The sequence below is a fragment of the Eurypyga helias genome, unplaced genomic scaffold (assembly GCF_000690775.1).
Source record: "Eurypyga helias isolate BGI_N326 unplaced genomic scaffold, ASM69077v1 scaffold15335, whole genome shotgun sequence".
NCBI lineage: Eukaryota > Metazoa > Chordata > Aves > Eurypygiformes > Eurypygidae > Eurypyga > Eurypyga helias.
The window spans coordinates 1-27933 of NW_010249601.1; the positions used below are offsets into that span (position 1 = coordinate 1).

Genomic DNA, 27933 nt, shown 5'->3' on the forward strand with positions numbered 1-27933 from the left:
CAACCCAAACCATTGTATGATTATGTATGTTTCTTCCCCGGTCCCAAGAGTGACACTTTCTGCATAGCCTCATGTCTGGTGCTTCCCCAGACTTCATGCCCTGCCTCGAAGACTTTCTTGCCTCTTTTTTTTCTTAGTCAGTCCCCAAACTCAAGAGGAAACGTATGTAAAAATAGCAACTATTGTGTTGCCTTTTTAGAAGAGAAGGAAAAGCATTCCCAGCAACTGTGAGGTTTATATAGGACCTCATTCGGAAGTTAGCTTTGGAACAAATTTGGAAGAGCTATTAAAGCATAGGAAAAAGAAAAGATGAAAATTGGATATAATACAACACCAAAGCTAGATTGAGCCAAAGAGGGAGGACCTTGTGGTGGGATGCTCTTGGTGGTTCTGCTTATATGCTCCCGCACAGAGCGTGTGAGGGAGTGAAGTGCAGTCCCTAGACAGATTCAACGTGCAGTTTGGCTGCCAAACTCTAACATAATTATACGGAGGAGTATCTGAAAAATGTAAGTGAACTAAATATGGTAGATTTTTCTTGGGAAGAGTAAAAAGTTCATTACTGGAACTAATAATATTTACACAGGAAAAAGTAAAAGATAACAAATCGACACAACAGCTTGGTTAAAGTTCTTAAATTACACGTAGGCATACAGTGTACAGATACAGATATATATAGATATATACGAAAGTGGTATACCTGTTGAAATTTCCTCTTCAGTTCAGTGAAAGTATCCACGTCGAACACCTTTGCATCTCTCAACAGGCAAAGGGTTGAGCCTCAAGGAGAGGGGTATCAGCACAGGTCCTGTCGTTGGTCTTCATCCAAGGTCCTCCACTTTCACTGACTTGAGAGTTTGTGAACTCCAAGAGGCGTCCCGCTCAGAGGGAGATGCTGGGCACAGCCCGCTGCGGTCCAGGAGAGCTCAGAGGGCCTCCCTTGAACCGCTGTTTATATGGTCATGAGATGATTGACTTTAGGCATTAGTAACTTTCCATCCTGGCCACAATCCGGGTCGGTAATTATTGGAATTCTTAGAATTTCAGTAATGCTGGTGCCGATATACCCAAGCTATGATATGTTCCAGGGCTGTCAGGGGATGATTAGTTATTCCATTCTCATCCCCCACCGTGGCCAGGCAACCAAATTCCTGGTAGGGTGAGTGCCATTCCCCGCCTTAGCAACGCAGGAGTGCTTGGTACGCTCAACGGCTGAACTCGCCGCACAAAGGCCAAGGCTTGATGGGAGTTGCTAAAGCTACAGAGCAGTAGTCCAGGAGCTGGGGGGTGGGGGAATGCACCACCACAGGATGAATTCTTTGTGTTGAAAATCTTTGCCCATCTATGATTCAGTCTTGATATAGACATCTTAGGGGGAGTCAGTGTGGCTATGTCATACAGGTCTGAGGAGGCTTCTTCTGAAGTTGTTAAAATGTTTAATAGCTAAAACTATTTGTATTCACTTACAGTATTCCTTTTAACCTTCATTATTAAAATGTTTTTATTAAGTGAAAATCTGGTTTTGTGGTTTTGGCATTTAAAAATAAAGGCTGTAATTGCAAGTATTTTGCCTTCATAAAGCAATTTTTTTTAAACATCATATTCAGTGTCTACCTGTCTATTCAGTCTTGATAATTCCACTTCAATTTTGAGGTTTGTCAGCATCAGTTTTTGATGGAGCAAGTTATCTTGAGTCTTGACAAGACCATTAAATTTATTGGCCTTTATCTCAGAAACTTAGGTGTTGTCTTCATGCTTTGGTTTTTTATCTTCTAGCGTGTTTCCCTTCAGGGAATCTCAGTACATGTAATGCATATAATTATCTTTAAAATGTATGAGTATGCTGGCAAGCTAACTTTGTCCAGGCTTGTAAAAGGATTGGAGTAAACAGGATTAAAAAAAAAGCCTTGCTATCAACTGTGTATGGGATGTGTAGCTTCACTGTCATTCTGATGATATATGAAGTTGGGGACCAATTATTCATGCAGTGATAAGCTAGAGATAACGGGATAAGGCTAGACTGCGGGGGGGTCAGAGCGTCATGAATGCAGTGGTTGTAGGTGAAGGTAATGTGTTTTTATTACACAACTGAAATAGTTAAGAAAGAAAAAATAGAGCTTCTTAGCAATTGACTCATTTTACAAGGATTCATTGGGTCCTAAAATATCTGAAATGTTAAGGAGCTGTTATTTGGGGACGAGGAATCTCTCCCTTGCTACTTCACATGACACCCAAGGTACGCAAATGCCTGTGTTGCTATATGTGGTGGTGGATTGAGCCTTCAGTGTCTGTTTTTCTCCTGCACGTTACGCCACAAACATGAGATGCCTCTGTGTTGATTGGAAGAATTCAGCAAGAGAGCTTCTAGAGACAAGAATTTGTACAAGATAAATTGCCCCTGTGCAGAGGGTTAATTCCTGCCAAACGCTTCTTGAGGTGCTCCTGATGGCAGTCCCATACCACTTTAACCACTGCTGTGGAAGAAGGATTCTGTCATAGCCTAACCCATTTTTATCCATTCCCGCAAAGAAGTAATACTAGGAACAGGTTAAAAAGACTTCTTTGTGCTTCCTGGGGTGTTGTGTTTATTTAGGCTCTTAACACTGCAAAACAAGCCAGAAATCATAAGGACCTGCCACAGAACTCCAGGGTTAAGAGTTTCAGTTACAGTCTGTAACAGCAGCAGTCGTGAGAATAAGAGACGCAACCAGTGAGAAATGTAAAACAACACGCAAATACATGCAATTTACAGGAACTGTGCAAACGTCGGGATTTAATGGTGTTAGCTGTGAAAATAAGGAATGTTAGCTCACTCTTTATGAACTGTTACTAATAAGCAGGACAAACATCAGTTCAGGAAGAGGTTACACCAGGAGGCAGTGGCTAAGGGTTCCTAGCAAATTTGCCAACTATCTTACGTTTGATGGACGTATTTAGACCAAAACACGGGAGAAAACATCTCTAAGCAAAACCCCAGTTGTACCTTAAAGATGCTATTTTTAAAGTGGTGTTTCTGTGAGAACAGAACAACAGTAGCAAAAATCTCTTGTCTTTTATTAAATTGTAAACTTGGAAAGTGGGAAGCTTGAATTAAAAGGACATGAAATAGATTGCCATGTTTTGAAAGTAGGACAGATGGGCTGTTTACCCCTGACAATACCTGTGCTTCATTTGCACTGGCATCCCCTGGACACACGATTTTATCATCATGATAAAATACATCACAAGTACTACAGTAAGAATGGCTCAGCAGGGTGTTGTGAACCTGAGCACTAGGGAGAGGTGGCCTTCCTTCCTGGGCAGGAGTGCGAAGGATGGGGTTCAGGCCATAATGACATGTGGTGCGGGTGCCAAAGGGGATTCATCCTTCACTTGCCAAGTGCAGGCCTAGCCGCTGGCAAACTCGAAAGGTCCAAGTACCCCGTTCCCAGCAATTTCTCCTTCTCGTGGTTCCTCTCCCACTAGATTCATCAGAGTCCTAGGCAAACGAGAGGGTATGTTCTAAAGATCATGTGTAAATGCAGTATGAGATTAAAGTGAGAGTACATTACAAAGCTGTCTCTTCCCACCAGAGGCAGACCTAAGTGAGCTGGCCCTCTCGGCAGAGGTGGCAGTTTGGGATGCAAAGGGAAATACTTTCTTAAGTAGGGTTGTCTGATTTTTTTTTTTAAGGTGAAAACTAAACCCTTTACATTTACAGATAGTGGCAAAAATCCTGAAAAGCTGCCTGAATATGTTTTTGACTGTCTACTCAATCCATTGAATGTATTAAAAAATCCGATGGATTGTTTAATTTATTAGTATTTGTTTAAACTTTTGCAGTACTGTAGTATGTTTTCCTTCTGTTATCAATCTCTCTCTTTCGGTTTATACACTTCATACCATGTTGTTAATGTCTTTCCGTTTTCTTTTTAATAATAACAGAATATATGTGAATTTCAAACCCGATATGGCTCAGAAGAGGAACGCGAGTGGGCGGCCATTCCCATTGCTGCTGCTGATCATTGTTGTGGCCTTTGTTCATTTGACTGTCTGTCCTTTCACAAAAGTGGAGGAAAGTTTTAACCTACAAGCTATCCATGATGTGGTGTATCACCAACTGGACCTGGATAAGGTAAGTTGGAAAGAAGGTGTTCTTTCTTGGGCACTGTTAAAGATTGCAGTTCCCTGCTACAGGAGTAGGATAAATGCAATGTGAATATCCCAGTTTCCCTTTGTTTCTGATTTGCCTATCTTAAATTTTCCTTTTTGCAGTATGACCATCATGAGTTTCCCGGGGTTGTCCCAAGAACGTTTCTTGGACCAATATTTATTGCTGCTCTTTCCAGCCCAGCTATCTATGTACTTTCTGTGCTAAGAATGTCCAAGTTTTACTCCCAGCTGATAGGTATGAGAACTTTAAATCGTCAGTGTGTTTTTTACTCCTGGACCGGTGGGTGACATTGTTGTAACATTCAGTGTTTGGATGAGTGGTTAAAATGTGGTATTTCTTTCCTTAATGAGAGAATTTGCAGACTGTTGGTACTTAGAGCCAGCATGGCAGTTCCAGCCCCGCTTTGGCATAACTAACGGCACAGAGACAAGTTTGTGCTAACAAGTGTCAGACAGCATAAAATAAACCCAAGTGTCTTCAGAGAATACACTCTCTTGTGTACCTCTGTGCACGCTTCAGAAAATATTATTTGACTTGGGCACAGAAACATTGACCTTGGTGCAAAGTATCAGGCGAGTTAAAGGTGGATTAAAATAGATAAATCAATTGGGAAATTTTTTTTTTCTTTGAAGTGGGTTATATTGTGATGCCTTCAGTATTGTTCTTCATAACTTCTTCCCATTGCATTATGTAACATGATTGTTCATCAGCAATCCATCTGATATTACTCGTACTTCCCATTTTTATTCTTCTAATAGTCCGAGGAAGCTTGGGACTAAGTGTGATTTACGCATTATGGAAGTTGCAGAAAGAAGTTAGAAAGCAGTTTGGAGCAACTACATCAACAGTCTTCTGTCTCATCACTGTGACTCAGTTTCATTTGATGTTTTACTGTACACGAACCCTCCCTAATGTGTTCGCACTTCCCTTTGGTAAGTATTCGTGTAGGAATAATTTTAAAATACAGAAATTCTCCTGAAATATATCAATAGCGAAAGCACAGAAAATGTGTGGACAGACCAAGTTAATATATGCACCAGAAAACTTGAGCAGCTGTGATTTATTTCTATTTTTTTTTTTCCCATATACACTTACACTGACTGTTGAATCAAGTTTTATTGAATTTAAGTATATGTGGAGTTTGTCAGATAGTTTTGGTTAACTGGAGGTTTGAGTACACAAATCTGATGCATAAACCAGAGCTATTGAAAAAGCAGTAGGTACACCTGCAGTTCAGAAAAAAAAAAACTGTGAACTTAGTCTACACAGCAACATCTTTCTCATGAGACTGCAGAACCAACTCCCACTGCAACCTCTCCACCTTCCTCGTCTCGACTTACCTACAAATGTAACAGTTTGTACGCTTAAAGTGGAGGGAGGGAAAAAACCAAAGTCTACACAGACAGTTTTTCCCTAGAGATAATGAGAGGGAAGATTAACCACATGTGGCAGATATTAGCTGAGTCACTTAATGCTTCAGTGCAAGTTGTTCAGCTAATAAAATCATGAGGTTGGTGCAAGAACCTCTGTAAGAACCAAACCAAAAAGCAGTTGAATTGTCAGATAAACACTTTGTAGTAATAAACTTCTCATAATTTCTGTAGGTATTAAAAAATCCAAGTTGTTTCATGGTTTTCTACTATTAATATTTCACACATTTTCCTTAGGATAATGACCACTTCACTAAGTAGTCAGTGTTATCATGTGATTTAAACTGTGAAAAAGTAGAGGCAGCTTCATCTGTAGAGGTGCAGTGTGTCTCCAGCTAACCATGCAGATGGATTTATGGTTCCTTCTCCCCAAGAGGCAGCCTGAAGTCTGTTTTTCATATCTGAAATTGAGTGCTGTTGGTATGAATACAGGATATACTCAGCCAAGAGAATAAACTAACTCTTCAGCTGATACTGAGCAATAATAATTATGAATCTGAGTTTGAAAGTCTTTTAGGGAACCCTTAAAGTTTGGTTTGGGTATTTTTTTCCCAAAAGCTATTAAATACACTGTCTAGGAAGAGTTCCCATGTGTTCCTTCTGTGGTTATACTTTTCTTAATTACTTGAGCATCAACAGTAGAAAATTGTGTGTTATTCTAAATTACATTTCTCTAACAGAGGAAGAGTTTCTGGACTAGGAATGGTAGGAAGACCAAGAGGGGATTGATGAAAAGTTAGAGGAACAAGGCATTAGCACTGGGGAAACTGTTGCCCTTTAGGAAACGAATAGTTCAGTGTGTCAGACGGTGTGCTTTACTTGTTTTTGCAGTGCTCCTGGCATTGACGTTTTGGATACAGCAGAAGCAAAGGCCATTCATTTGGTTCTCAGCTTTGGCAATTATAGTCTTCAGATCAGAGCTCTGCATACTCTTAGGCCTCATGCTCCTGGTGACGTTATTAACTAAAAGAATCTCCATTTTCAAGGTGCTTTCCCATGCTGTTCCTGCTGGAATGTTTTGGTTGGGTAAGTGTTTGCTTGGAGATAATAAATGCCGCACGGTAAATTCAGCAGAAGTCAGGAGATTTTACTGACTTCTCTGGTGACCTGGCTCACAGGGCTTTTTTCACCTTTTTTTTTTTTTTGTCCAATTCCATTTACTAGTATTAAAACAAAGGAATTTATTTATTTGAAAATTTCTGTGAGAAAGGAACAGGTGTGCACAGAGCAGTAGTAAGATATTGTGACCTCCTTGCCTTTAGATGCTTTCAGTATAATGGTCTGGTCTCAGAAAGGCTTAGATGTGCAAATTGACTTTAGTATATTTAGTACCTGGCTGTAGCTACACGTGCATTATCAGCTGTAGTATTTATTGCCATGATGATAAGCTGAATCCCAGGATAAAATATAACTGTGACAGACCAGGATACTGAGCAAGAGGATTGTGGGAAGAGTCACAGTTCAGCTCTGTTTCTTTATTACATTAATTTTAATAGCTTAAGTGGTTATCTATGCTAGAGAGGTTGAAAAGTCTCCTTGTCTCTACACACCCATGGAAGGCCTTAGACATAAGCATGTAAATACTCACAAGCATATCTGCCATCCTACCTAATTAAAAATGATGTTGTCAGGGGCCTGATGATGACCGCTGTTAGTGTGCTGTCCCTTCCACAGCATGGACAGTAGAAACAATAAAAGGTGTGCATTTGGAAGTACTTCCCAGCATAAGAGTTTGGAAGTCCAGTGGGAATTAGTTGCTGGTACTCCCATTCCCTCTCTGGGCAAATTTCTTAAATACCAGAGCAGTTTTCACAGAGCTGAGTGGAGGAGACGGGGCTGATGGTTTTGCTGCTCTTCTTTTTGCTTTTCATCCCTTATCTTCCTTCATCCCTGCCACCTAATGAATACTAGAGATGATTTTTATTGTAAAGCTGCTAAGAAAAACAAATTTGGTACCATTTGAAGTTAACCTGGGTGTTTTACCATTCATTAACTTTAATGCTTTAATATTCTTTTAAAACAAACTGTAATTAAAACACTGCTTTTCACACCTGGGGTTGGAGTGGGATGAATCTCAGATTCCTATCTATTGTGCTTCTATGAAGAAGTGCCTCTCCCTGCATTTCCACTGCAAGACAGACAGATTCAACCTTTTCTGTGGCTTTGGGTGAGGCTTACAATGCATGTTCCAGTTGATGTTGATCTCATCAGTAAACGTGCAGTTTGGATGTGCTAGTTTGCTTTTCCCTAGCTTTTCATTCACGCAGATTTGTATTTCTCTAATTCTTTTAGGGCTAACAGTTGCTGTGGATTCTCTGTTTTGGAGGCAACTTGTCTGGCCTGAGGGGAAAGTGCTCTGGTATAACACAATTTTGAACAAAAGTTCCAACTGGGGAGTATCCTTTGAAACTTGCAGGGAAAAAGATTTGTTGAACAGTACCAGCCAAAGCAAAGACTTGATGTAACCTGTTCCTGAGACTCAGTTAAATTCTACTTTTCCTCTAGTATTTTATTATTTGAAGCTTATGAGACAATGTCTGTTTCTTAGATCTTGCCATCTTTCCTCTGCTGACTTTTCCTCCTTGCTTCTTTGTGTTCTACCAATGTAAAGCCAGGTTTCTTCCCCTTGGTTTTGCGTGTTGTCCATCATCAGCACTGGTTGATGTGCCTCTGTTCGGTGGTGTGAATGTAGCTAAGCAACTGCTTTTATTTCTCGAAGGGTAAAGCAGAAAACCAAATGCCTGGAAGAACGTGATACACAAAGCATACTGCATGTTTGCAAAACTTACTGTAAAGTTATTTTACTCGTCAGCAGTGAAAGCATCCTTAACTCTCCTTTTCCCCATGAAGACCTCCCCCTTCTTGTGGTATTTCTATTCAGCCCTGCCTCGTGCTTTGGGATGCAGCATTATATTTGTACCTTTAGGTGTGGCAGAAAAGAGAACTCGGATATTACTTTTGCCAGCACTGGGCTTTATTTTCTTGTATTCGTTTCTCCCACACAAAGAGCTGCGTTTTATCATATATACTTTCCCCATCTTCAACATCGTGGCTGCTAAAATGTGCTCACGAATGTAAGTTTGCATTTTTGCTTGTCTTTTTCTCTCTGAAAATGCAAAAGAAAAGCAAAACTATTGTTATTATTTTTATGCACTTCTTTCCATCTTGGAATTTGCATCATCTTGAGATCTTCCTATGCTTTAGGAAGGAGGTCTGTATCGTTGTACCCATTTAGCTAATGAGGGAAATGGAGACAGAGAAAAGTTAAACGATTTGGCAACTCTGAGGCAGAGCCAAGAAGAGAGCCCTGATGTTACTGTGATGCTGTTACGATTCAGTTTGTTTTGTCCACCAGAGAAAAAGACACATTGCAGTGTACTACTGTGTTGGTAACATAACTTACCTTAGGGGAGTTTAATAGACAGGTGGAGATTATGAAACATGGAGTTTGTGTTGAATAATTAAACTTGGGTATACTGGGTAAACAAATCGAAGTTGAACTCTGAATTCTTTGCAAGTGAATACATTCATACCTGACGTTTTGGAAATTCTTAGCTTTATCAATGAGCTTTTATTAACTTTATTAATGAGAATATTGAAGTTTAAGTGCCAGTAGAAGCTAGTTTCCATTTAGAAATGGAAAATAAAGGCATTCCATCCACATGATTGTGATAAAGTGTGCATGAATCTTTATTATCTAGTAGTGGATTTTTCATAAAATTTCTGTCATGATAGTCAGTGACCAGTATGAAAAAAAAATAACAGTTTGTTCTTACTCATTTTGCCCCTCAACAGTCTGAATAACTACCGGAAATCCTGGCTGTACAAACTTGGATCGTTCTTTGTTATAATGCATCTTCTAGTTAATGCTGCTTACTCAGGAACATCTTTATATGTTTCACATTTCAATTATCCGGGAGGAGTGGCAATTCAGAAGTTGCATGAGTTGGTACCTTCAACAGCAGGTACGTAGAGCTGGCGTGAGGCACGTTGGCGTGATTTCACTTGCAATATTTTTTTCTGCTACTGAATCTTTATTGTACTGGATATTGCTTCTTCTTGCTATTTACATGCCTCTTTTCTGTTACCATTTTGTCAGTTTATTAATTGGAGTGTTCTTAGAAGAATTTTGAAATTGTATTTTGTTTTCTTTGTTTATGTAGACGTCTCTGTTCATATTGATGTGGCTGCAGCACAAACGGGAGTTTCTCGGTTTCTAGAAATCAATTCAGATTGGAGGTATGTCATGGACGAGGCATCCTGGTCTGAAGACAGGAGTCTGCTTTTTCCTTTCTTTGTGTATGCACAGGGGCAAGCATCACAGATACGGTTTCTGGTACAGCATATTTATTAAGCCAGGTCCAGAACAATGTGACTCTTTGGAGAATTTTGAAGTGTGGAGTGCTGCCATTTCAGAAATAAGAGCACTGCAACGTTTTTTAATTGTTTCAGTAGGTTCTGGTTTGCCTAAAGAGCATAGCATCTTTAAAAGGCATCAGAAACGGTGCAAACAATTTCTAGTTTACTAAAACACCAATATCTTTAATGCAGCTACCTTTGATATCTCACTAGATCCTGTAAAACAGCTGTAGATGAACACTTTTCTGCTCTTGGCAGAACAGCGTGTATAATTGGGGGGGTATCTTCTCATTTTGTTTTGTTTGCTTTTGAATGATATGTGACAGTGTGAGGCTTATCTGCATATTAATATTCACGGTCTATTTTTATGTGGCATATCCTCCACATAGATGGCATTGAAGCTGCTGTTGTGGACTAGCAGTCACATTCGTTGGCCACGAGAGAAGGCAGTTGAGTGCTTTGTTACCGCGACCAGCGGTGATGTACAAACAGTCCTAAGAAGCAGAACATTGAAATGAATAGTAGGAGACATTTGTGGGGTGGCATTGTTTGCTTTTCGGGATGCAGACCAGAAAAAAGGCATCTTTCTGATTCTTAGGCCTACCTCTTCAGCTGAAGTGTAGGTTTCTAATTTAAAATGTCAGCTTCATGAAAATGATGCAGCAGGAAGTGACACAAAGCCTCACTTCAGACTTGGGCAGAACAAAAGCAGTACAAGTAGATTTTGCTTTAAAAAGTACGCTGAGCATGGAGTTCTTTTTACCCAGTTACAGTCGTCAGGGTCAGATGAACAAACATAATTTAATTATTGGTATGTTTAGAGATTAAACTATTTTGGGACTAAAGAGGAAGAAGGGAGAAGTATGTTTCTAGGAGAATTATAAGGAATAGCAAGCTTGATTTTTATTATTTTATGTTATTTCTGTGCTCTCATAATATTGTGATGGTACGCACAGTTTAAAACTGAATTGCCTTCATAGTTACCAATTCAAGGTTTATTTCAAATTGTTTTTTCCACATTCGATCTAGATAAAGTTTTAAGCCATGAACAGTCAGGAAGAGACACGAAACTATTACAGTACAAGTGATAGAACATGCATGATAGCTAAAGTGTTCCAGTCTTTGGGGTTTTGAATATACTTAGGGACACACTGTTGTGAAGGAGAGTGGTTAAGTCTGCTTAAAACATCAGCATCACAGATATTAGGGGGAAAAAGCTATTTTAATATGAGTTTGTGAAAAGCACAGCTTAACAGAATTTGATGGCAAGGTCCACTCTGTTAGTTATTTGATGTGGAAAGGCATACAAAGGTGAAATCAAATTAACATTGGGTTAAAACGGTATATACACAGATGAATGATTTATACAGGTTCAAGGGAATTTGAATCTGAATTGGCTTGGTGAGATATATATATATTATGGATTGGGGGAAGAGGGTAATGACGTTCCTCCCGTTGAGTCACGAGGTTCAGAGTGGACCTCCTTGCTTTCTAAACTTCTCAAAGTGAAGTCGGGGGTGGCTGAATACACCCCTAGTCCTAGACTTGATCAACAGTTTACGCCTAAGGGATTAGGTGTAGGGATCACAGTGTGGTGATTCTGTGTTTTGTGTAACTTTGGGATAGTAGCAATTTAAAGTTCATTAACACTATGAAGATGTATCACACAATTAGGTTACATAATTTCCTAGCAAACCTTAGCTATGAATGAGTCAACATAGCAATTTAATCAAAGGCTTAGTAAAGCTGTTGACATAAAATTGCGTGCACACACACAGAGACAGATGTAGGTACGAAGACACAACTAGATATAAGCAAAGGCTAAAATTTCCCCTAGAGTTCACGTTTGACACCAGCGCATCTCTCAGTGGGTGAATAGTTGAGCCTCAGGGAGGTTTTTGTGAAATCAGAGGACCTCACAGCTTAGGCAAACTTGAGAGTTTGTGAACTCCGAGAGGAGTCCTGTTCAGAGGGGGAGATGCTTGGGCGCAGCCCACCGCATTCCAGGAGTGCTCCAAGGCCCTCCCTTGGAACCGCTGTTTATAGGGTCACAAGATGTTTGACTTCCCTGGCCACAACTCGGATAGGTGATCACTGGAATTCCCAGAATTTTAGTAATGCTGGTACCGATCTGCCCGGGTTACGTTGAGGTTCAGGGCTGTCAGGGGATGATTAAGTGTTCCATTCTCATCCCCCACTGTAACCAGGCAACTGAACTCTAGTGCATTGGTACCGTTGGTTCCCCACCTTAGCAATGCAAATGTTTGATGTGATCACGGGACGCTTAACCACCAAACTCACTGCACAATGGCTGAGGTTTGATGGGAATTTGTAAGGCTGCAGGGCAGTCCAGGAGCTGGGAGGGGGAAGAAATGCATCACCACACACTAGTCTGAATACAACCCTACTCTTTAAATACAGTGCTTAATTTCAATCAGCTTTTTGAGGTGGTGGGTTTTGGATTGCTTTGTTTTGTGCTTACAAGGCTGTAGTGTAGTGGGATTGGAAAGGGAACGAATAATATCCCTGTCACTGATGGATGTTTCATAATGTTGCAGCTTCAGAGCAGTTTGTCTCTCTCGCTTTTATCTTTACTCATCATAAAAAAGCCTCAAGGGAGGGCTGATTCATCATAAAGTTTCACATTAAGAGAATTAGGCAAAATCCACATCTGAGCATCATACACAGGACTACTGCTTTGTCTGACAGCATAATAGTGCAAAGTTTAGTGGCACCAGCTGTCCATTTTATCTTCATCCGAGGAAGTGACAGCCTTTCAGATGGGTGAAGACTAATTTACTGTCTTCACAGACTGTGTACATCAGGTGAAAACAGATTTATGGATGGAGACGCTCCGAAGGCTGATGATGCATCAGGATAACAACAACCCATAAATAAAAGTGTCTTAAAGTTAACAGCTTTCAGTGGCATGCTCAGATTAGATCTATTTGCAAGTGATCCATTATTTTTCTTCAAAGGGTGATTGAAAGCAGCTTGATGAAGATTCTTACAGAGAACAGGTGTTACAATCTTGTCTTCAATTAGCACGCTGTCTTTGAACCAGGAATAAATATGCTGTGTAAGCTTAAAGTATTTAAAATAATAAAGTTCAGAAATGCTTGCAGCCAGATGAAAGGCCCTTTATTTGCTGATGAAGAAAATGCAAAATTAGTAGTCGGTAAAGTCATTATGAAGTATTTCCTTCTGCCAGTTCGGACTCATGTACCATCTTCGGTGGCTGCTTTTTGGAAACAGCAGGTGGAATTAGTGTGCAAGGTTTTTTAGAAGAGAGCACTTGTTCAGTGTGCAGTCTAATTCTGCATGATGTGGTGTATTTATTCACATCTCAGGATTCTGTCAGCCTGGGGCCTCTTCTGTGTTGCCAGAACTTTAGTTAACGATCCACACAAATCCTTCACTTTGCTGTAGAGTACTTGGTTTAAATATCTTAAATGTCAGGGAGTGTTGTAAAAATACAAACTGAGATTGTTTCCCATTTTTCAGAGAGAATTCGGGCAGATGAGAGGCCAGGCCTGCAAAGACACACATGGCGAAAGATGCAGCCTGGATTCACTCCTGGGTGCATTTAAGAATACATAGGGTTGGGATTGCACCACTTCCCTACCAGTGTCCATGCCTCTAGGAAAAGCCACAGCCTTGAGTACGTTGCTTGTGAAAGGTGTGGGAGGAATCGGGTGCCTTAGAATGGGGGCTCCAGGAGTTGGTAGAAAGTAGCAACAGAAAGGGTGAAGAACTGGGTGGTGCCCTTCACTTGGGTTAGAGCATGGACGCTCTCCATAGCTCTTCTGTGTGAATCCAGCACAATAGCTAGATGCCCAAGTCTGTCTTGTCATAAACAAACTAAAGGTAGTAACCTCCACCTTAACCTCTGTCTTCTGGAATGTCATCAGCATTATAGTGTAGAACGCTTTTCTGGGATAGAGAGCAAAGATTTGAATCCAGGTCTTTTGGAAGCACACTTAAAAGTGGTCTGTGTAGTGTTATGGGTTGGACTTACCTTATTTTTCCTCTTCGAAATTGTTGGATTGAGGACTCGGGCTGCTGTGTCCCATATAAGCATCCTAACCCTGGGGCTGCAAATGCACCCGACCCTCTTCAGTGAATGAATAACTACCTACTGCTAAGTAGAGCAGTGTCTTCGTGAGACAGTGAGGGAGGTCTGCCTCAATTTCTAGAAAATCAGAGGGGCTCATACAGCTCAGAGATATGGGTTTAGATCAGATGGAGAGTGGCTGAACCTACATGTTTCACATCCCCACCAAAAGCTGAAGTCACACGTTTTCTCATCCTGTAAATTCCCTCTATGGCGAGATTGGATATAACTCCTTTAAAAGAAATAACTGTAAGTGTACATGTTAAATAGTTTTAGAACAGTTTTTATATGTTTTTCTGTATATAATTCATATATTTTTAGGTACCTAAACAGGCTTATAAAAGCTGACCCAAAGTCACCTGCCCGAACATGCCGTACATCAGGGAACTGAACCCAGAAATAACAAGTGCTGAGTTAATACTGTAATTGCCAGGCTGTTCTTTCTTTCCTACAATGTTCAGGGAACTCCATGTTATTCTCTGAGGCTGCTACTTTAATGAATGACTACCAGAAGAGGAAAGTTTCTGCTAAAATGCCTCCTAACTTTTGGTTTTAATTAAAAAAAGAAAATCCTGACCAAACAAACCAAAAGCCCACCCCATCCTCCTCCAGTACCAGTTATTTTAACCAAGAGGTACAACTGAGGATGTTCCAGTTCCTTTTGTGCTTCATGCTGAATGCTACATGCCCTTGCGATAATGGTGACGTGTAACATGGGGTGAGAGGAATGTCAACGAGCCTTTTTTACTCTTTATAGGTATGACAAGCGGGAAGATGTTAAACCGGGAGACCAGCTGATGTTCTCTTACACACACATACTGATGGAAACAAACCCTCTTCAAATATCACATTACAAGACAACCCACAGGCCACTGGCAAATATACCTGGCATCAGTAAAATTGGGTTGAACCTTACTGCGCTACCTCCTTTTACTTTAAACTTGAAGCCAAAATTAGTACTGTTGGAAAAACTTCCTCTGTCATCTTGACTGAATTTTAAGTAAATCTTTTGATGTAATTTTGCTGATGACTGAATAATCTAAGACAGCAGCAAATTGTCATTCCAGCGCTGCGATTCAGCTTCTGTGGAAAGGCACAGAAAATCTTTGTACCGGTGGGTATTTAGCTCCGTCCTGTTTCTTACATAAATATTGCAATGCATTCCTAGTCAGTGTATACTCAAATACTGAGTTGTATTGTTAGATACGTTTGAGAGAGGCTACCTACCAGTTTAGTGGTATTAAGTAAAACCTGTCTACTCGGTTTGGGTAGCTGTCTGTTTCCTAATGTAGCACAGGTATGTCCTAATTGTCCTATATAAGATATATAATGGAACAGGTCTGTGCTACGGCAATAATTTGATATGTAATCTCTGTGTGCAAAGATGTATTACTTGAGGTATCTGCAGGATTGTAACCCCCTCAGTTGTCAGATTGCCTGTGTGAAACTTCACGATGTTATCAGCATAGGAAAGCCATATTCATTGTAGCTTCATCGCAATACCTAATTGTGCCCTGTAGGCTACCAAACTAATTAAACTGAAAGATTTGCTTAAAAAGCGGTTGAACCTCTTGACAAGCGCTGTCTCACAACAGATGTATTAAAGGATGGTTACCTTTATTCCAGCAGTTCATGAATGAAGAGCAACTGGATTTCACAGGAAAAAGAATTTTTAAAATAACGTTTCCCTCTTCTGCTGCAATGGTATTATCTTCATTTGCAGTGCAAAAATGCACCTATGAAAATACTCACTTGAATACACTTTAAGCAGATAGGTGCTGTTTCCCCGTTTTTGTTAAGTAGTCCCTTTGGAAAGGAGTAATCTAGTGTGCCATGTGTTGCATTCTATAAACCAAAATAAAATAGCATGCTCTGTAATCTCTTCCTTATTAGATGATTTCATTAAGGATGTCTGCCTAGATTGCTGAACGGAACAAATATTAAGAGGTAAACTAAGGAAAAAAAAAAAAAAGGGTTAGAATTTTAATTAGGGCCAGTTGTAATATGACAAAAACTCCATTAATGTAAAATATCAGTATTGCTGAAATAATCATGGGCAGAAAACTATTCCTGAAAACTTGAGTAAAAAAGTTTATTGAATAAAGTGGTCTGTTGGAGGTGTTTTTTAGGGGTGTGGTTTTTCTTGGGTGGTTCGTTTGTTTTGTTAAAGCGTGCTTCGTTCAGGAACTACATTTGCCTGCGTACATTTCAGTTTTTAGGACCATGTTTTCTGTTTATCATCTAGATTATGTATCAGAGGGCCTGAGCAGGTGGGGTGGAGCCTGCTTCCCCGTGGGTGGCAGTTGCTGTTGCCCAGGCTTCCTCCTGCTGAGCGATCTGGCAGAGACACCAAAAATGCTGAACTTGTTGGTCCAGTCTCTGGCTGCTCTTGAAATTGAAATCACTCAAGTATTATCTGTTTGACTTGTCTTTGGAAGAAAAATCAGCTTCTTCCAGAGCCAGTTTGAACATCAAACCATTCACATGAGACAGAAGGAAGTACATGTGCAAATAGCTGAGAATTTGGAACAATACAAAGGAAGGCTTGAGTAAGGATGTTTAGCTTAATCATTGACTCTGTTTAACTCCCCCATGCTGTAATCCACAACTCAGGAACCTAAACTAAAATTTATCCTGCCCAAGCATAGACGAATGCCTGCACTGCTGAAGTTGGGTGTGTAGTTACTCCAGCTTTGCAAATCCCTGGTTCTCAGAATCCCTCTGCAGAATCTTGCCTCTGTTAACTTCAGAGAAGGCCTTGGGCTACTGTGCTTTAACAGGCGTCTCCAGTGGCACAGAATACGTGGACATTAGGCATCTGAAGGGTTTAATCTTGCTCAACGTCAGACACATGTTGCCGATTGGGTCCTACCACGATCCTCGATTCTGGTGGCTGGGTACTACCTGTTGGACTTACACCAGTGGTGATGTTCAGCTGCAGTAGTAGTGTGTACTACTGCTCACAGCCTCACTGCTCATGGAAATTGAAGCTCTCAGCTCAAACTGGCCTGTTTAGTGAAAGGTAAAACACATACAAGGAGACAGGAAAGAGCACGGATTGCAGATTTGAACTGCGTCTGCAGTTTATTTAGGTCCTGTTGCATCTTGCTCTGTATATGTGGTTCTTAAAAAAGCTTTGTTTGAAGACCTGTAGCACGGTAGGGTTTGTAGCCAAAAGGCTGGATCATGACCCGTGCAGCACTGTAGCACCAGCCGTGGTTGTAGGACTTAGGACAGCCTAAGTAACCCCTTGACATGGGGTGTTACGGTAACCCACACCCAGCCTAGGAAGGGGCATCTCAAACAGGGACAGGGATTTCTGCATATTTTCCCCCAAAGGCTTCTTTCAATGAACAGTCCTTGGACTAGAAACTAAAGCCATCTCTTATAGGAATTTTCTCATCAAGTCCTGTGTCATCTGCCTTCAGCTCTACAAGAAGCACGGAGTGCGTGTTCTCCTTTAATAGAGATTAATACTGAGTGTACTTGATGCAAGAAGGTGTGGGTATAAGGCAGCATTAAGGAAGTCTCTCACCCCATCTACAAACTTGGAGTGGGATATTACAAATTCTTCTGCCTTTGGGGGACCTAGGGTGAGGCCTCGTTACTGCGTGAGTGGGGCAAGCAAGCCTGACACTGAAAATTTGGTAGAATTTTTGAAGGGACTTAATAAATTGCTCATCCCTCTCCAAGTTCTTAGAAGAAAAATTCCTTTTGACTGATTACAAACAACCCTAGCTTAGAGTATAAAATTTCTTAATAGAAGCAGAAGTAAGGTATCGGAATACACTTGCATTCCGATAATCTAGGGTTGAATTAACCTGAATAAAGCAGAAGACCGTGCGGTCTGCCTGTGAATAACATGTATGACATTTAAACACAGAGTGGAGATGTAAATACAATTCATGTAATACAACGCTGCTATAGAATGAAATTCATTTCAGGGTGCCCTGAACTCCGCGAAGGTCAACGTCGCACAGCGGCACGCACACCACCTTCTGAAGTGTGACTTGGTTTCTTCCAAGCAGCGTTTGCTCCTGTGAAGGGCAAGGCTAACAAGTGACTTAGAAACAAGCACGTCACCGCGGCATTTCACCCAGAGGTGAATAATCACCGTGTTACAGTGTGGGATTTAGGACACCTTGCGTTGTAAAGCTAAATAAAGTTGCATGGAAAAAGCTCTGGGACTCGCTGATAGAGAGCATGTTTGGATGCAGAAAGTAAATGCAGCTTCAAAACAGGGTTAAGAAGATCACTCCACCAAGACCTAGAAGAACCCAAGATCAAGGAAAAACTTCCAGTTCACACAGTCTAAGCAATAGTGCTCAGAGCTGGGAAGAACGTATCGCACTTTCACCTTGTGCCTACCCCAGGTACTTGCTCTGGGTCTTCTCTCTTGAGCGAACGCGAGGCGAGTGGATCTGGGTAACGGTTGTGTTGGATCCAACATACCCACCGGTTAACGGTGAGGAAAGCCAGGTGGCTTGGGTTCTTCCCTTTGCCACGTTTCACTCCAGCCACCAGAACGCAACCGCATAACACGTTCTGAAACACCAATCCCACCCCTTTTCCTCACTCCCTAGCCATTCCACCCGGCCCCTCCGTGAGACCGGGTACGCACTGAGGTTGTGCTGCCTCTCCCACTACAACTGTTCTAGGATGATTCCTACTTTCCTGAACACTTCGAGCTGGAAAGAACTAAGGAGCTTGGTAGGTGACACACACCTTAAGCGCTCGTTGGCTGTACCTCAGCTTCACCACGCGTGTCCCTTCCGTGTGAGAGCACTTCCTCAGACACGGCAGAAGGCAGACAGGAGTCTAGCGCTGCCTTCCTCGCTTTATTACCCGCGCCCGTTCCTAAACACTCCCCCTTACCTCCTCCCCCGAGCCTTCCTCGTACCGTAGTATTCAGCCTTCCCTGTGCAAATGACCTCACTTTCTATTTGCAAGAGAGGACCAAAACCACAGGCTGAGTTTCCTGCCCATGTACACAAGACGGCTTAGCCACAGCCTCCTCAGTTAGCTGCTTACATAATTAGCCTCGGCTGCATCTTAAATGAAATGGTTCTGTACCACGGCTTGATCGCTGTCAAGTGCAAGGTAAAAATGCTGTCTGAAATGGAGTCTGCCTTTTCCTTGAAAACTGCCAATTTAAATCAAGAAATCGGAAGGATTTGGTTCATACAGGAGAAAAAAAAAAAAAAGGCACTGCTTAGGCATAGATCTAGCCTGTGGAACCCAAGTTCATACCCAACCATCGCTGTGGTTACTCTGGCACATTAATTTTTATGAAACAAAGCAGTTTTGGGTCACTTCTGCAAGGAAACCAAGAAGGTAAAGAATCATTCTTTCTTGTTGCTAAGAATAAAGTGAAGGATTAATTATTTGTGGAAAGACTAAAATGCTTTGTTTATAAAATCTAAATAATCTGTAATTAGAAAGCGTTATTTGCTAAGTGTATGTTTGGTTTTCCTGTGTCTGGAGATACCTAAATGCAAGTTTGTTACGGTCAGCTCTGTACAATGGCAGAAAACAACGCTACTTTTCAGGGCAGATCCCTCAGTAACTGTAAACGCCTACCCTGAGCTTGTCATCTGTATCTACATTTAATAAAAGCATCCCGACGGTAGAATTTAAACTGTCCTAGATTGAGACTTTGGTTCTTTGTAAATTCAGAAGCTGCTCTTGGGGGGCGAGGAGAAGCTGCGAGTATTCCTAGTAAATGCTCACTGACCAGACTCCACAGTCAACAGGTTTACTTCACTTTTACTTGAGGAGTAGGGAAAAAGAGGCCAAACGGGGCAAGGTGGGGGGAGCATTATCAGAGGTTTCTGGGGCGTAATAGATACTTTCCATTATATACCCTTTGAGACTGGAGTTCTTTCAACAGGCTGCTGCAGATCTCTACTTCCTCCCCTTCCTACATTTAGTACTACAAAATACTACTTGCCACAGTGTATAACTGGTTGTTACACCTGCCTGCTCTTAAAAGAGGCAAGAGCTGTAAGATGCTTATGGCCTAGTACCATCTACACTTGACTTTTAATGCTGAGGGGAAAAAAAAAAAAAAAAAGAGTCTGCTTACTACATTTATTTCTGAAGTTGCCAATGTACTGAAATGAACTGTTTAAATAACGTAAATGTCACTGTTTGCCGTATCATTATGCATTAGGGAACTAGCTGCTGCTGCAGGGACTGTTCCAGCCCAAACTCAGCGTGATGAGAACTCCCACTGTTAGCAGAGCTTGTGCTTTATTACACTCTGAGACAGGGTAATGTAAGAGTTTTCTATACAAGAAGGGCTGGAAAAAGATGAAAGTTTTAACAATCACTAAGAATTTATATTAAAAATAAGAAAGTAAACCAAACACAAAACCCACCCAACTCGGTAACTTACCTCAATACTTCAATGAAAGCTTTCAGCCCTTCTTTTGAAGTCACTCTTCTCACAGGCGGCAGTGCCTGAACCAAAGACGGAGATGCTCCCAGAACTCCTACAGAAGGATCACGGCTTATGTCCCAAACCCAGCAGTTTTATGCCTTCAGTCTCTCCTATTTTATTTAAGTTTTTAAGAATGCCTTGTTTCATTTTAAGACCTTTTGGGCCTGCATGTTATCTTTAAAAAAATTCTAATGGAATTATTAATGCTTAGCCAAGCTGATACTGGAACAGTGCAGTCTTAAAAACTAAACCCTTCAAAAAAAAAAAAAAAAAGGAAACTGCCCGTACAAATAAAGTAGACTATAACTGATAAAATTTCACTTTTAAAAATAGTGACTCATTCTCATGCTCTCAGGAAAAGTTTTAAGAAAAAGCATGACTATACAAGCAAGTATCCATATGACAAAGGTGCAAATTGGAGGCTACAAAACGCCATTACTCCAACTTTCACGTGAGAGTTACACAGGAGCTACAGTAAAGACTGCCTTCAGAGGAGCCGAGCTGCTTGTTTCCAGAGAACTGGGTTTTTCAGGTAAGCTTGTTCACTGCCAGTTGGTATGGTGTTTTAAGCCAAAAGCCATAATTACATCCAAGCCCTGAGTGAAAATTTTATCACTTTTTTTTTTTTTTTAAAAACGTCTCCATCCTCTACACCTCCCTCTCTTCAGGTCTGAAGAGATTAAACGTCCCCTTTACAAAGGTCAAGGTTATATTCACAGTTAAAATGTAGGGGGGAAAATGGAGATAATAATTAACCAGTAACCATTTAAACATGTTTCCCAATAAGCTGCTTCAAACTCACCTAGTTTGAACTATACATAAACTAGAACAAATTGTTTTATTACAGCACCAAAAAAAAAAAAGAAAACCCAACCAAAACAAACCACGTGCTGTTCTCATTTAACACTAGAAGAACAAAGAAATGCTGACTGTAGATAGAATTAAAAGTTATCTTTTAAAATACTGGAGACAAAATGCGGTATTAGTTTTTCCCAAGTACACTGTATAATAATTTACTTAAATAGTACAGGTGTGAACATAACTCATGGAGTAACAACTGAAATACCTGAAAACATAAAATATTTAGAGAAATGTCATATGCAAACCAATTCTTCCCCACCTCGGAAAGAATTCAACAGATTTCCCTGAGTTTGAACAGCTTCAGTGAAATGAAATGAACCAGAATCCAGGTTTAAGTCCAAAGAGCTAAATGGAAACCAACCTCTTCACATAACGTGTTCTGTGGTATAATTGTACCCATTAATTTTTATTCAGTGTTTGTCTTAAATCCATCTGAAAATAAAAGGCAGTGTTGACTACCACTAGAAAATTGCAAATAAAATGTTTAATTTCAGAAACTTGAGTTCACCATTTATAAATACACTAAAACATAGTAAATGCAAAATTAGATTAGGCATAGGTACAGTATTTTTAACAAAGCTACAACTTTTCTAAAAGGTCATAGGCAAATGATGACTTGTTTCCCAAAATGTATTCAATGAAATCTGAAATGAGATTAGTCTCTCTAGAGTTAAAAAAACCACAGAGAACGTTCCTTTCAAATTAAAATGCTGGCTATTTTTTCCATCTTATTTAAAGTTTTGAGGGTTCTATATCCCATTTGCCTGATGGACACCAACAATTAAGAATCAACCCTACTACATAAGATTCTAAGCAGTGCACCATATCCATAAGGCTATTACTGAAAATCAGAAGATCAGTCATTTCTGTACTAGGAGCTTTAAGATAGGCTGTTCTACACAACTGAAATTACATTAGGAGTAAGGGCTCAATTTGTACAAGAGGGAACCTTATAGTTTCGTTGCACTAAAGATTAGAAAAGGCTTTAGAATTACATCAGTCTTCATGGTAAATTTCTTGCCTTTTTTTGTACATGTCATTAAATAACAAGCATTTACTCACAAACTTGGATAAGACTTCCAAAGAGTTTTTATAAATACCCAGAATATTTCTGTAGTTCAGTTAAAATGTAAAACCGGAACAGGAAAACCCAAAATGGGAAGTTTTACTACTGACTGTTGTGTAACTGACATTCCATATCCTCTCCAATTTAAGATTTATTTCAGATACTAAATCGATAGTCTCCTGTAAACACATCTTCCCCAGTAACTCTTCTTAATCCTTTAAGTACTTTAGGGCTTGCAGTTAAAAACACCACTTGATAGAAAGTCGTCTTGAACCCCATCTTTCATCTACAGCTTTCTTTTGGACAACTACCAAAAGCTGTTTTGTTGCAATTAAAGCAATGTTCAACTAAAATACAGTACCTGGTTTATGGTTTTTACATAATAATTGAATAAAAAACTACAGAATAGAACTGTTTACATCTTTTTTTTCTTTTTCTTTTTTTTTTTTTTTGCCATTCTATTAAAACAGATGACTGAGCTTTTTAAAATTCATTTACAATTATGGATTAAAACCTACGTAGTTTTGTATAATTTGACAAGACAGGCTATCTAGTATGAACTTTTAAAAAACATATATACAGTATCTGGCCTGAAGTACTATGAATAAGGCACATGTAGACATATTGAAAGCTGAAAAAAATGAAACTAAAATTTGGAATTACAGTCACTGATTAGATGTCATACATGGCCCCTATTGGAGCAATTTAACAATCCGAGTTATAGATAGTTAATATCCAGTGAGCAACAATAGATTTAGTCTAGCAGTTTGTTCATTAGTTTCAATACTGGAAGTATATTAAAGGAAGATTCACTTTCAAAAAGATGAGTTTTTCAAAGTGTTCAATCATTAACCTTGACTGACTAAAGTTGTTGCTTTCATTGGATGTACTGAACAGTCTCTCCGACGGAACAATGCTTGGTGGACACCCCAAGAACCTGACAGCCAATTTTGACAGTACTGGCCAAGATGACTTCTTAAAGTTCCAGTAAGTTAAAGGATCACAGTTATGCTCAAGCACTTCTTCCTCCAAGTAAGAAAGCACCATTTCCTCTGGTAACTTTGCTCTCTCTTTCAGGTCTTTTGTTTTCTTCATGTCACCCATGAGTGACCAAAGATTATCTTCCCCATATGAATTTGTAGATGGTGAACCTATATCACATCCATTGGAAACAGGTTTATCATCATCTGAGGTAGAACTCATTATTTCCAGCTCCCTGATTAAGTCTTGTTTATATTGTTCAGCCTCCTCTTCCGTAAATAAGGACGTTTTATACCGTGGATCCAGAAGCGTAGCAAAAATGTACCTTGGATCATGAAGCGTGGAGGACAGTCTACTCACCATAGCTTCTTTCAAAGACTTCAGCATAGTATCTATGCCCATTGTCTCCTCAAACAGCATTTCTATTTTCCTGTTAAGTATATGGATCATTGGAATCACTTGGCTTAGCGTAGACATGTGTGTACTCATCTCCCTGCTTGCAGCTTCGAAAGGCTTGAGAGCATGACACACCGACTGCATGACCTCCCACTGGTCACAACTTATCAGCTCCCGGAAGCTGCACTCTATTGACATCTCATCGATCGCTCGTTTCTGTTCGATAAGACGTTCAAGCATATGAAACGAGGTGTTCCACTTAGATGGAACATCTTGTATTAGCTGATGCTGAGGCAACTCGTACTCTTTTTGTAACTCAGCTAACTTCTCTTTCGCTTTTGCTGACCGATGGACGCGTTCACAGATCTTTCTTGCAATGCTAAGCAAATTCTGAACCATTCTCTGGCTTTTAATAGCCTCGTTTACAATGACATTAACAGTGTGACTAAAACATTGTACACTTGAATGATCGCCTTCATTTAAAGTTTTTTCTATACTCTGATTATCAGTAACAGTAATCCCGATCTGAAGGCCGATGGAAGTAATCCATGTTTCCCACCAGTACTCTAACTGCTTTTGAATACTGATTCCATTGTAGTCACAATCAACCTGTGATACATTTAATAGTGCTGAACAATGGTAATCCTCACACTGCGGCCGAAATGAAGAGTCAAATGTTACCCAATGAGCTGTCAGGGTTAGATATTCTCGTGTTTGGTTGCTCATCCATATTCCAGAGGTAAAATGGATCACTCCACTTTCAGCTTCTTTAAGATGTGAAATAATTATTTGTTTTACGTTATCGTACATGTCTGGAATTGCTGTCCTAGAAAAGTAAGACGGTGAAGGTAAAGAATACTGAGGTTGCAAGTATTCAAGCAGCCTGTTAAAGCCAACGTTGTCTACAAAAGAATATGGCTGAAGGTCAAGTGCAATCATTTCAGCTACAAGACTTGTGATTTTTTTGGCAACTGGGTGAGAGTCACAAAACTTGTCATTGGTTTCATCAAAATTTGAAGATCCTAGTAATTCTGTGCTCAGTGGCATGTGATTATCCGTAGATGAGGACAATACTGTCTCTGAGACATCAGTTTTCAATACATTGTTATGGAACCGCTGCAAATGTCTTAGAAGGCAACTCGTGCCTAGATTTGTTTGCTTTTTACCCCTACTTATTGTACGTCCACAGTGCATACATATTACTTTTGTTGAATCTGCAGAACAAACAGAAAAGTGATTCCACAGCTTTGAGGTCTTCTTACTATTAGCAGGAAAAATAATTTGATTATCACGTGTAACCATTGTAGGCAAGTCAGTCAACTTGGCGGAGGAACATTCTGCAGAAGCCAAAGTGGCGTAAGGAGAATTTGCCAAACTCACATCAAGAAAGCTCTTTTGGTTTCTAATTACATCAGGGTGGCGTCTATATAAATGTCTCATCAAGCAGCTTGTGCCCACGTCTCCTTTTTTACCACGACTTATCATACAACTGCAGTACCTACATACTGCTTTTAGACTGTCTGCAGGTGACAGTGAAAAGTGATGCCAAACTTCTGATTTAAGCCTTTTCATAATCCTTTTATTTTGCTGGAATACAGCAGTAGGTTCAAATATTAGTGGACCTAATCCCTCACACTGTTTCTCAGGAGAGGAAACAAAGGAGACTTCACCTATATCATCAGAAGATGACAGCAATGAGTCTTCCACCAGAGCATCTCCAGAAGAGAGGTTAGTATGGATCTCCTCAGAGATTCTGTCTGGAGAAGAAGAAACAGACGTTGATTCTTTCATCAGTTTTCCAGGAGAGGACGACATAGAATTCAGATCACTATCTGAGGGTAGTAAAGAAGGCAACAGAGTTGGAGGTGCGGTGTAGAGAGGGGGTATACTGGTACCACCCCCATTCTCTTGCAGGACAATGGAACGATGGGCTCTCCACATGTGTCTTATTAAACAACTCGTTCCCAGGTCTTTTCCATTTTTTCCTCTACTGAATTCATTCATGCAGTGGATGCAAACAGCTTTAGAATTATCTAGAGGTGACAAATAAAAGTGTTTCCAGACAGCAGATCTCCTTCTGGAACCTGATGTGCTCTTTGGAATTACAACAGTTTTTTCTGCTACATTCTCCACAGTGTCATCATACTGGTTGTTGGGTAGCTGAGGAGACGACCCAACCATGACCTCTTCTTTGCTGCACTTCTCAGAAACTGAGAGATCTGATATTTCTTCAGAAGAAACAAGAGAAACAGATTCCTCAATTATTCGATCTGGAGATGGTATTTTAGAAGCCATTTTCTTGACCAGTTTTATAGGGGATAACATAGAACTCAGATCTCCGACATCTGCGGACTGAGGTGGCAGTAACAATGTAGGTGAAGAAAACGAGGATATACCTGGCATACTTCCATTTTCTTGAATTAGCACAGTGGGATGGGCTCTCCTCACATGTCTCATGAGACAGCTTGTACTCAGGTCCTTTTCATTTTTACCCCTGCTGAATTCTTTCATACAGTACATACATATTGCTTTAGTGCTATCTCTAGGAGAGATAAAAAAATGGTTCCAAGCAGGAGACTTTTTTCTGGAGCTTATGTTTCTGCTAGAAAGGAGGCTTTGTGTCACAGCTTCCATTGCTACATCATACAGCGTACTACTGTACTGAGAAAAAAGAGATCCATAATCGTCTTCATTTTCTGTAGATAAATATTTGCCAGGGTTATTGGTAATGAAGTTTTTTTCTTTGTCTTCTTGTTCATCACTGCTGTCCACATGTTTGAAATCATCTTGTTCTGTCTTGATATCCATTCCTTCTAGAGTACAGTTAATGCTGTCTTCCTCTTGCTCTACTTTTAAGTTACTGATTTTACCCAATACAAAATTACCATCCATTCTGGGGGAACCTGCTTCACTCTTGTCCATGGATGACAAATTCTTCTTGCCAGGTCTTCATTTATTAATAAATATAGATATTCAAAAGATGATTTTAAAATGGATTAAAATGACGTATCTTGTATACTGAATGCACAAACACAAATGTGTGTGTGTGTTAAAATAATCTCTGGTTTATGAATTCTGTATCCGTGTTGTGCATAAGCAAATATGATTAGTCATTAAAATGCATTCAAAAATTATACTTAATTAATGGAATCTCATTTTTTCTCCAGGATCAGGACATTTCAGGTTATAGATGAATGTTCTCAAAGACAGCTACTGTTAAAATGCTTCATGTTGTAGACATGATCCTAAAAAATGAATGTTCTATTTTCTTGAAGGAAGCCATTCTGCATTTCTTGACTGGGCAACTGCTATTCTTTTGCACCATCTAGAAATAAATAAATAAATGGAATCAGACTATAGCAAAGGTGAACTGAAAACATGCACTAAATGTTCTGTGTTTTCTTTTGGGCCACACTCCTCCCCCCTCTCCCCCCCCTTGAGAAAAAAACAAATCAGTGTATGATTTTTAATAAAAGGCAAGATTTACTCAACACATTTATTGTGGGCAAACACATGGCCACAGCTGCAGCTCTGTTTCAAATCAACAAAAATCTAGAGTCCAAACATCACTTCTGTGTTTGCTTGGACATACCTATGCCTCATCCTACATTCTACTTCAACCACTGCATAATCACATGTACATATACAAACACATACTATATCGGTATCGATAGCTACAGATACATATGAAGACACGCAGGCATTTAGTCATGAGAGCACTGAAATATGTACTTAAAAAGCAAACATGAAGTCTTTACTGACAGCAGTGTTTAAAAATACAGTATTTTACAATAAACTTCTGTAAGGATGTCCAGCGTTCAGTCATACTAACTCTCCCTGTTCCTCTGACCAGTCTCACATGGTGATACTCATGCCATAACACTCGGTATCAATACACTGAGGTATCTCAGAAGCAAAGATACACACAGTTGCTCAGTCGACTGTGCCTAGTGCAGCACTGTCAGCTCAAGTTCCTCAAGTACCCACGGGATATTCCTTCATGGGTAAAGATTTCCTCCACCAACAATTCCAGTACAAAGTGTTTGAAGTGTAGCTGCATACAAATCAGAAGTAACAAGTTCAAAAACCAGACCCCTTCACCAGCCCCCTGCAAACCTGAAGAAGCTGTCT

The 27933-nt window shown here is 40.1% G+C and overlaps 2 protein-coding genes across 2 annotated transcripts; one reads left to right on the top strand and one right to left on the bottom strand.

Annotated features, from left to right (window-relative positions):
• Positions 1–3810: 3810 nt before the first annotated feature.
• Positions 3811–15728, top strand: ALG12 (ALG12, alpha-1,6-mannosyltransferase). The gene is made up of 9 exons (XM_010151422.1): positions 3811–4114; positions 4255–4387; positions 4912–5085; positions 6415–6609; positions 7876–7979; positions 8434–8657; positions 9379–9548; positions 9747–9822; positions 14814–15728. The coding sequence occupies exons 1-9, from the start codon at positions 3884–3886 to the stop codon at positions 15043–15045; spliced, it is 1539 nt and encodes a 512-aa protein (XP_010149724.1). The 5' UTR covers positions 3811–3883; the 3' UTR covers positions 15046–15728.
• A 7161-nt stretch (positions 15729–22889) lies between these two features.
• On the bottom strand, positions 22890–27035 carry ZBED4 (zinc finger, BED-type containing 4). Its single transcript, XM_010151423.1, has one exon. The coding sequence runs from the start codon at positions 26722–26724 to the stop codon at positions 23206–23208; it is 3519 nt and encodes a 1172-aa protein (XP_010149725.1). The 5' UTR covers positions 26725–27035; the 3' UTR covers positions 22890–23205.
• Positions 27036–27933: the final 898 nt, after the last annotated feature.

Excerpts from the sequence above, each read along its gene's own strand:
- ALG12 (XM_010151422.1), top strand. The coding sequence starts at position 3,884 with ATGTTGTTAATGTCTTTCCGTTTTCTTTTTAATAATAACAGAATATAT. Across the intron at positions 9,549-9,746 it reads GTTGGTACCTTCAACAGCAG|ACGTCTCTGTTCATATTGAT; the intron begins GTACGTAGAGCT and ends TTGTTTATGTAG. Across the intron at positions 9,823-14,813 it reads GAAATCAATTCAGATTGGAG|GTATGACAAGCGGGAAGATG; the intron begins GTATGTCATGGA and ends TACTCTTTATAG.
- ZBED4 (XM_010151423.1), bottom strand. The coding sequence starts at position 26,724 with ATGGACAAGAGTGAAGCAGGTTCCCCCAGAATGGATGGTAATTTTGTA.